The following is a 9,914-nucleotide window of genomic DNA, read 5'->3' on the forward strand; positions in this document are numbered from 1 at the left end:
AAAAAAAAAAGAATAAACAACTTGGTTAAACAGTTTGTATTGCTGAAAAAAAAATGTAGTTAAAACTTTGATCTAGTTTCTGAAGCTTTACAAGTGTTGGTATATTTGCCATCAGAGTAAAACCTTTTTCTGTTTTATAAGAAACCCAGTTAATCTGGAGGAAACATTGAAATATCATCACACCAATAAGCGTCAGTCTTCCATTTGGGCTCAAAAATATTATATTTTACAATCTTCTGAGTCAGTTGGAAGAAACGCTTATAATATATGATTTGCACAAAAGGAGTTCCACTGTAAAAAGAAAAAAAAGATGAAAAATGACTGCTTGTAGAAACAGGCCAAATAGGATACAATGAATTTTAGTCCTGGGTTTTCATTCTCTAGGGAAATCCATCAATATCTTTGGATATTAGTTTTTTATCTGTACAATTATGAGAGCAGACTAATTAATTTCTAAGGTATCTTTTAGCTCTAAGATTCTAAGTTTTTTTTCCTTCCCAATATCTTTCCACCTGTACTATAGGTAGATCTTTATTCCGAACAGATTTTCTATTTTGCTGCAAGGTACAATTGTGTTCCCAAATTGGAGTTAGGAAAATGAAGTTTTACAGCAGAGTTATGCCTATATATAAAGGCATTAGGTCCTATTAAATTATTTTCTAACGGTAAAATTCACACAATGTTAAAAGAAAGTAGAACACCAAACGAAAAGAAACTCCACACTTAAACTTAGAAACCTTTGTATAATATGATTGTAACCAATATAGCATGTTTGTCTACATTAAATTATATGCTCCTAGATTTTCAATTAATTCCTTCATTTATTTTACAGGTAGGGTAGATTCCTTCATTGTTTAATGCCCACCGTCTTTTCACTACAACCTACTTAGCTTTGTGACAAGCGATTTCTAGGGTACCGTAAACATTTTAACTTACCAGGCGTGGAGGTGGATGCCTTGCTACTCTTATTATGGAGACTCCTGAAATGATAAACTGGATATAAAAACATATATTTATAAATACTCATTGACAATGCTCATCAACTTAAAAATATTTTTAATAACTCGCTCTTCTAAGTCAATTATTTTTAGAATATTAAGAGTAAAAAAATATAAAGAAGTTTCAGTGGAAGAGGTGAGGACAAGTTTATATCATATAGTAATGAAGATAGCAGTATGGTCACTAATAACAGAAACATATAGGGAACAGTGGGCATAATTCAGACAGTGGGTTGTGGAATATGCCAAAGGTGACTTGAGCAGTCCTGAATCAGGGACCAAGTTTGCTTATACCTGCGCATGCTTTCTGAACTCATTCGACTCTTACTTCTAATGCTATACTTCCTATTGAGATGCTGTCACTGATTATAATTACTGTGTATGAAACCAGATGTAAAAAAGGAGTCCATGAATCTATTCCAGACTGTGTTTGTACAAAATACATCTCTTAACTGAGACTGTAGCCATTATTAGCCTAACAGCTGCTATTCATGTTTTTGCGTTTGTTTTGTTAAAAAGAGGTTCCATTATTTCATACCAGGCTACTTTGTCTATTTCCCAGAAGTGTAAAGCTATGTCATATTGTTTGAATGTGGGCTGCACAATCCCTGTGAAATATTCCCTTTGTCTTATCTGTTTTAGTGGTTTTGACAAAGATCTAAGTCAAAGGCTAATTTGTGGAAAAACAGCATTCATACTATACACCACATACAGGAAGGCCAAACTCGGAGCTTACTAATTACTCAGGGATAACCTAAGTCTACACACTCAGCACTTCATTCTGTAGCAAAATTGAGATTTCTAAGAAGGTACACAGTGAAGGTAAGAACTACAAAGTGAAAATACCTTGTGAATGTTAAACCAGTGCTAACTAGATTACCAAACCACGTGCTTTACAAAATGCCTTTCAAAGTTTATGACCTAAGTGAGAAGTTTTGCATTGGATTATATTTAACTGAAATTTCAGACACCTTAATCTAGATGCTAACCATGATATTTTTATAACGTGAATGATGAAAAACACTGAAGGACAGGAATCATTTATCTGGATTTTATCTGCAAATTTACTATTTCTCTCCTATTACTTTACAAGGCAATGCTTTGACACCTATAAGCCAATGTACAAAGGCAGTGGCTCTCCTAGAGGTCACTGCTTCCTTTATAGCCCTCTCAAATGGTGGCCATCTTATCTCCTACTGCCCTTCCATCACCGGTTCTAAGCACGGGTAAGTGGTCTCCTCGCCCCTTACTGTTACTTCCAACCATTCTTTCTCCTCCAGCTTTGAATCAGATGTCACCAGATTCTATCACCCACTATCCCTTCTGGTTGAAGTCATCTACTGACCCCCTTGGTCACTCTTCTATTTCTAGGTGATTTTAATTCTTTTCTAACCTTTTCTCTCACACCTCTTAATCCTTGGTAATTTCACAGTATTACTTATATGATCTTTCTTATAACCTGGGCTTGTAGTTCTTTGAATTTCTCTCCTCTAGTCCTTTGACTGTATCTTATCTCAGTCACTCACTCCCATGTTCATGCTCTTGTACTTATTTCTGTCAATAGGTGCAACACCCTCCAAATCTCAATTTTAATTATCTCACTCTGTCCACCACCTCCCATCTTTCTAGCTCATGACCTGCAGTGTTGCAACTCTAACAATCCTTTGACCCCATCTGGAGCTATAATCTGAGCCCCTTACTTCTGTTATATTCTTTCCTTCACCAGCTTCAATCCCATGGTCAGCTATTAAAAACGCTCATTTTTATACACTCTCAACTCCTTTGCACCTTTCTTGTTTGATCACAGTTGAACGGTTAACCCAAAATCTTCATTAAATGCAGTTGTCCTTCTTACTACATGCCTGTGTCCATCAGCTGAACATGGCCTGAGAAAGATGTACATAACCATCTTGACCCATCTCACTAGACAATCATGTTCTAAAAGCTTAAGCGAGTCCTTAATGCTGCATGAAAGTCATACTACTTTTCCACAATCCATATACTCTCTCGCTTTTCCTAGACGACTATTTCCTGTTCTCGTCTCTCTCCTCAAACAACCAATCCATTCTCCATTCACACTCTCAGATCATGATCTTGCTTCCTAAATTACTGAGATATTTGAGGTCCTCAGAAGAAAAGTTCCACAAGCTCCCAACACCCGACTACCTACCTATAAAATTTGTCCTTTCTCTCTGGTCCTCTACCTTCCCTCCTGTCACCTGCCTGGACACTATTTACATTAAAGGTGGATAATTTTTTGCTGGAGGCTGTCTTGTGCATTAGAGGATGTTTAGCCGCATCCTTGGCCTCTGCTTACTGGATGTACACCCACAGCTGTGAAAACCAACAATGTCATCACCAAATGTCCTCTGAGAGGAAAAATCACCTCTAGTTGAGAACCACTGCTAGAGATCAACTGTCCATACTCCTAGCTATTTGTGTATTAAAATGCTTCATTTCTTGCCTACCCAAGTCCATGATTCTAATAATCCCTCCCTCCCCCCATTTATCTCATATATCATCAGTTTTATCTCTTCTGGTTCAGTCCCTTCAGCAAAAGACATGAAACAACCTACTGAAACAAATAAGCAAACCTTGCCCTGACCCAAGTTTCCCTCAACTACCACCTCATTCCTCTATACCACATTACACCAAAGCCCTTAAAGGAGTTGTCTGTATTTGCTGACTCTAATTCCTCTCCTCTCATTATTTTTTATTTTTTAATTTTATTTCATTTTTTCAGTTTTTGGCCTCCCCCACGGCATGTGGGATCTTAGTTCCCCGAACAGGGATCGAACCCACGCCTCCTGCATTGGAAGGCAGAGTCTTAACCACTGGACCGCTGGGTCTCTCTCATTATTTTTTAAACCAATTCCAATCAGGCTTTTGCCCCACCTTCCGATGATACTATTTGTCATGCTTACTACTGGCCTCCATATCGCTAAACCCAATGGTCGATTCTCAGCCCTTGTCTTATTTGACAACATAACACAATTTAATATAGTTGATCTTTCTCTATTTCTTTGTTCACTTGGCTTTCAGGATGTCATACTCTGCAGACTTTCCTACTACCTTATGGCTGTAAGAAACCACAGAAGAGTGCAGGTGATGACAAATTTAGAAAATTTGTGAGTATAGACTCATTGTGTGAGGAACCTAAGGTAAAGACCCTAAATACAAAAATTAACCATGCTAATGGAGATTGTGCTTAAGATTCTGTCTTTCACATATCTAAGGACAATCCAACCTATGGTTGTCATTGTGTATTCACTCCTATATCTACATCTCTTGTAATAGTACTGGTAAATTAAAGGTGCTTAAAAAATACTTGCTGAAAAAAGAAATCTGATTTTGAATAAATTACCAACATGGGATTTAGTTACTTAGCTCTCCTGAAAATTTTGTTTAGAAACTGTTCCCTATGTTCCACTAGTGGCATGAATATTATTTACTGAATGATTAAATAATATAAATATATTCTACTTACAATAATTCCCCATAAAGAACATCCTGTTTTGTAAGTTATAGGTTCATATGTCCCAAAGACTCCTTTAATTTGTCCTATATACAAAATCAATAGGAGATACCACATGAAAACACTAAAGATGCCAATCATAATCTGGATAGCCTATGAGAAGAGAATGCTATTAGTATCGAAACCATGTAATTTATAACATAATTCAAAAAAGTGCTGACGATGAGAAACATTCAACATTTTTTTTTACAAAAGATGAAAGTAAAATAGAAATGCACTTAACTATGAAATTTCTGGATTGGTTAGTCCAAAAAGAGGGCCCTTACCAGGAAGTACTCAGGTTTACCAAGTAGGAATCAGTCATACTTGGAGCATCAGACTGTTCAATAGTAATTCTGGTGAATTCTCCCATAGAAAAGTTGACAATCTGACTCTACTACTGGCTATCCTCCCCACCTAACAAGTCAATGACGTGACAGGAGAATACTGAGGTTACTTCTTTTCCTTCAAGGCACATTTGGTATGGATCTTTTTTCACAAGCATGCTGGCGTGAGGTAGAGTCAACACAGAGACACAAAGAACACCCAAAGTAGACTTACTTGCACAAGGTCTTCCTATTGGTAGGGGAGAATTATTACTCAACTTTAATTTGTAAAAAGACAATTATAATCCCAGTAAATATGTACCAGTAAATTTCTGAATTTACATGTAAACTGATATTTCAACTATGAATCACATTTTTAATTATTCTTTAAAAATTTCATACGATGGGCTTCCCTGGTGGTGCAGTGGTTGGGAGTCCGCCTGACAATGCAGGGGACACGGGTTCGTACCCCAGTCCGGGAGGATCCCACATGCCACGGAGCAGCTGGGCCCGTGGGCCATGGCCGCTGGGCCTGTGCATCCGGGGCCTGTGCTCCGCAACGGGAGAGGCCACAGCAGTGAGAGGCCCGTGTACCGCAACAAAAAAAAAAAAAAAAAAAAAAAAAAATTCAGAGGATACATTCTCTTCACTTTCATAAACTTTAATAGGAAGATATTTAATGTTTTAACTTTAATGATTCCAGTTATTTGTAAAGCAAGTAATCTATGAAACACGTAAATGCAATTGGCTCATATTAAAGGTATGTTTTAGAGAAATTTGTTTTCATAGAAAACCCACTTTTTTGGGGTAACAAACTTATGCATTTAGATTCAGATTTTAAGGTTTCCTCTGAATCAAATTTGGAAGAATGAAATTATTTTCAAAGGTTCTTTGGATCTGACTGGGAGAAAATCCTTTACTAGATCTCAAAATCCTTAAGAGCCTGGACTTTAGCTGTTCCACTGTTGTCACCAGCCTCTAACATGGTGCCCAGCATAGAGCAGGTACCCAGTAAATACCTCTTGAACAAGCACATCAGTACCAAGAACATTAATTCCACATGACTTTCTGTTAACTACAAAAGGACTGAGTGGGCTTGAAAAATAGTGTCTACTTTTATATGGATTGCAGCTTTTCTATATAAAACTAAGAAATACCTAAGTAGCCAAATCTTGTAAAGGGCTCTTACAAGAAAGCAAGGCTGCTAGTATCTAGAGAAGGACAAAATGACTTTCCTCATTTAAAAAGTATTCTTAACCTAGAGCCAATGAATGGGTTCTAGGAGGTCATATGCTTCCCTTTCCACACACATAAATGCGTGCAAAGGATTACGATATGAATATGAGTCTGGGGAAAAGATTCAGAGCTTTCTTCCTATGCCCAAAGAAGTCTGTGACTTGAAAGAGGTTAAGAATCTCTGCTGAACAAGTCAGGTAGGAGACTTAGACAACTGGTCTACACAGTAGCCAAATTCAAAGGAGAAATTCACATCCAGTGGGAAAAATTTTTTCCCCCTCAGAAGTGATCTTTGCAATTCCTTGGTATTTATTAAGAGAGCTAGATAAACTCTGTCTATACTTTAACAGAAAAGACAAATTAATAATAATAGTCCTACTGCATAGACATCAATACAGTAATTTAAAAGATCAGCAATACATCTCTCTCACACTTAAAAAAATCTTTTTTTCTTTTATTACTTTTTTGATTTATCCATTACTCTGTGTATATTGATTTAGTCAGTACAGATATCTAAGCACATATTTGTTTATAAAGGGCAATGAGATCAAATTTGTAGAAGGATATTATAAAAAAACCCCAAAACTTTTACCCTTTTGACTTAACCAAATCTGCCGCTCTCCAGATTCAAGAATATTCCTTATCAAATAGAAATAGTGCATGATCCTGAATTTAGTTAAAGTGAAGTCTCAGTTACCCCTAAAACAAGAAGATCTGCTGTAGAGACTTTTGAACAACATGCACATAGAGCCATACTACCAGCATTGCCTCTAGATGATTATGTCTCTGATCTTTGGTGATAGTTTTATTAGCAAACGTCTACAAAACAGTACAAAACACATACACACGCTTTGCTCAAAAGAACGTACTTAAGTTCATTTCTTTTCTTAGGGTTTTGCAACCACCTCCCCAAACTCTGAAGCAATCGCTTTTCCATGGCTTAATTGTTAGAGGCAATTTGTATCCACCTGTTCTGAATAACAGTCTCCATAACTGAAAAACCTCCCTCTATGACTAAAAAATATTGGTATATTACAGATATTTTCTCTGGGTAGTGAACAGTGTCTCTGGATGATAAAGTATAAAGAACACCTAAGGAATAGTGTTAGAGGATTTTCAGTAAAGCTGTTCACAGTTCATTTGCAGTTCATAATCAATTCAGTGTAACTCATAATGCCATGTTTGCATTTTTAAAACCAAATTCTTGGACTTAAATTCATCATGGGCTTGTGATTTTTTTTCTGACACATACTTGCTACCTAGTTCTTCTTTCTATAAGATGAACTTTTTCCTCCATGAGACAACTTATCAAAGTTGCTTCCACAATCCTAAAGGTTCTTCCTGTTGTTTTTTTTTTTCCCTGCTATTCCTGCATTTTCCCCTGATGTTTAAATCACCTTCTTACTTACGTGAACATTAAAAACTTGGCTAATAATTGTATCCCCTTCTGGGATTTTATCCACTTTTGGATCTGAAATTACACTGTTTAACATCTTCTAACATGGCATACTTAGGCCAATAACGTGAGTTACACCATTTAGCCATCCAGGTGATCATCTAGAGGATGATCTCAAAACTTGAGCCTTGGACCTTCCAGAAACGAAAGAGGAGTTTGACTAAATGATCTGTCATTCGCTGCACCCTTACAATCTCATGATTTGATTATTTTAATGAGTCTTTGGTTTCTAAAATTGATTTCCTGAATGTCTCTTAATTCTATAAAGTATAGAAACGGAAAAGGCTAGGTAAGAATACAAGAGCTGGTGAAAGCAAATAGAGAACACCATATGTTAATAACTGAATTATAACTAGTAAGCTTTATATATTCAAACATCACCTTTGAGAAATACCAAAGAAAGGCAACCAGGATTAATAGGCAACCAAGATTAACCACTCTGTCAGGTTTAAAAGACACAGAATTATAGACTTCATATACAGAGTAATGAAGAAAATTCATATCTAGATTGCTATTATTTGTCACTTTTCAGATAAGAGGAAAATAATAAAAATAGTAAGCCCTTTGTGCATACTTCCTATCAGGGTGTAGTCTTAACTTTTGATTTTCAGGACTGGCTTCCAAGTCAGTGTGAGCCCCCAGAAGTCTAGGAATTCATTTCTGTGTGTCCAGGGCCAGTCCTGCACTGCAACCAAGAGACTCAGACTTTAGGAAATAAGCTACAATAAGATATTACCTCATACCAGTCAGAATGGCCATCATCAAAAAATCTACAAATAATAAATGCTGGAGAGGGTGTGGAGAAAAGGGAACCCTGTTACACTGTTTGTGGGAATGTAAATTGGTGCAGCCACTATGGAGAACACTCCGGAGGTTCCTTCACAAACTAAAAATAGAATTACCATATGATCCAGCAATCCCATTCCTGGGCATATATCTGGAGAAAACTCTGACTCGTAAAGATGCATGCACCCCAATGTTCATAGCAGCACTATTTACAATAGCCAAGACATGGAAGCTACCTAAGTGTACATCAGCAGAGGAATGGATAAAGAAGATGTGGTATGTGTATACACACACACACACACACACACACACACACACACACACACATATATATATGCACTATGGAATATTACTCAGCCATAAAAAAAGAATGAAATAATGCACTTGTAGCAACATGGATGGACCTAGAGATTATCATACTAAATGAAGTAAGTCAAAGACACATATTATATGATATCACTTCTTAAGGGGAATCTAAAAAAATAATACAAATCAACTTATTTACAATCAGAAACAGACTCACAGACACAGGAAACGAACTCTTGGTTACCGAAGGGGAAAGGAGAGGGGGAGGGATAAATTAAGAGTATGGGATTAACAGATACACACCACTATACATAAAATAGATAAACAACAAGGATTTACTTTATAGCACATGGAACTAAATTCAATATCTTATAATAACCTATAATGGAAAACAATAAGACTGTACACCTGAAATTCAACACAATATTGTAAATCAACTATAGTAAAATTAAAACAAACAAACAAAACAAAAAGACTGGTCGGGCAGGTGGGTGGGTGAGTCCAGCCCCTGCAAAGGGAGGGAAGGAAGAGACAAGAAAAGGTGGGTGAGGGTGGGGAGGCATTGAATTTGGTCTCCATGCCTCGCCGGGGCTTTTAACACTTAACAAACCCCGAAAGCAAAGCGACATCATTACCCCTCATTTTGCTTGTTCAAGGTCCTTTCGCCCTCCGAGGTCCAGGTCCTGGCTAAGGGGGGGTCGTGGCTAAGGGGGGTCCTTGCTGTGACCGAAAGCGATAGCGCTGCCCCTGAGCATTCGTCCAGACTGGGTCCTCCCACCAGTGCCCAGGCCTGGCTGAGGAGGCGGATCTCTGCTGGCGGCGCCCTCAGGCCCAGGTCCCGAGACCCTGCCCAGCCGTCATCAGGGAGAGCGCAAGGCACCCAGGACCCAGCCGGCCCTGAGGCTCTTTGGGTGGCGCAGGCCTCCAACGGCACAGCTGCCGTGGGATCCTTGTGCGCCTGCGAGCGAGCGGGGTGTTGGGGGAGGGGAGTGCACGTGCGCAGACTCACTAGAGTCTGGCGGGCCATGTTCTCAGAGCCGAGCAGACTAGCGCTGGGTGTCCCTCGGAATGGCTGCTCCAAACCACCGTTTCTCGTATTTGCCTTTCTGGTGCGTTTCTTATATATATATCCGCTGCAGAGCGACCAGGATCTCTGATGAAAAGTCAGTCCTTCACCGTTCTCAAGAAAAATTTTGGCCACAAATGCACTTTAGAAGGTTTACATATTGAAAAAGGCAAGTAGCTGAGTCATTGCCTCTTTTTAAACGTTAAGTAGTCAAAGAAGGAAATTA

General features: G+C 38.2%; 1 protein-coding gene across 1 annotated transcript in view; it reads right to left on the bottom strand.

The window, feature by feature from the left end:
- The window catches only part of LOC103075187 (membrane-spanning 4-domains subfamily A member 13), a 26,710-nt gene extending 19,882 nt beyond the window's left edge, over nt 1-6,828 (bottom strand). The window contains exons 1-3 of the mRNA XM_007462216.1: nt 6,772-6,828; nt 4,486-4,626; nt 937-993 (exon numbers count right to left, since the gene is read on the bottom strand). Coding sequence (XP_007462278.1) covers nt 937-993; nt 4,486-4,626; nt 6,772-6,828 — 255 coding nt within the window. The remainder of the gene's footprint in view (nt 1-936; nt 994-4,485; nt 4,627-6,771) is intronic.
- Nucleotides 6,829-9,914: the final 3,086 nt, after the last annotated feature.

Source organism: Lipotes vexillifer, unplaced genomic scaffold (genome assembly GCF_000442215.2).
Source record: "Lipotes vexillifer unplaced genomic scaffold, Lipotes_vexillifer_v1.1 scaffold1129, whole genome shotgun sequence".
Taxonomy (NCBI): Eukaryota; Metazoa; Chordata; class Mammalia; order Artiodactyla; family Lipotidae; genus Lipotes; species Lipotes vexillifer.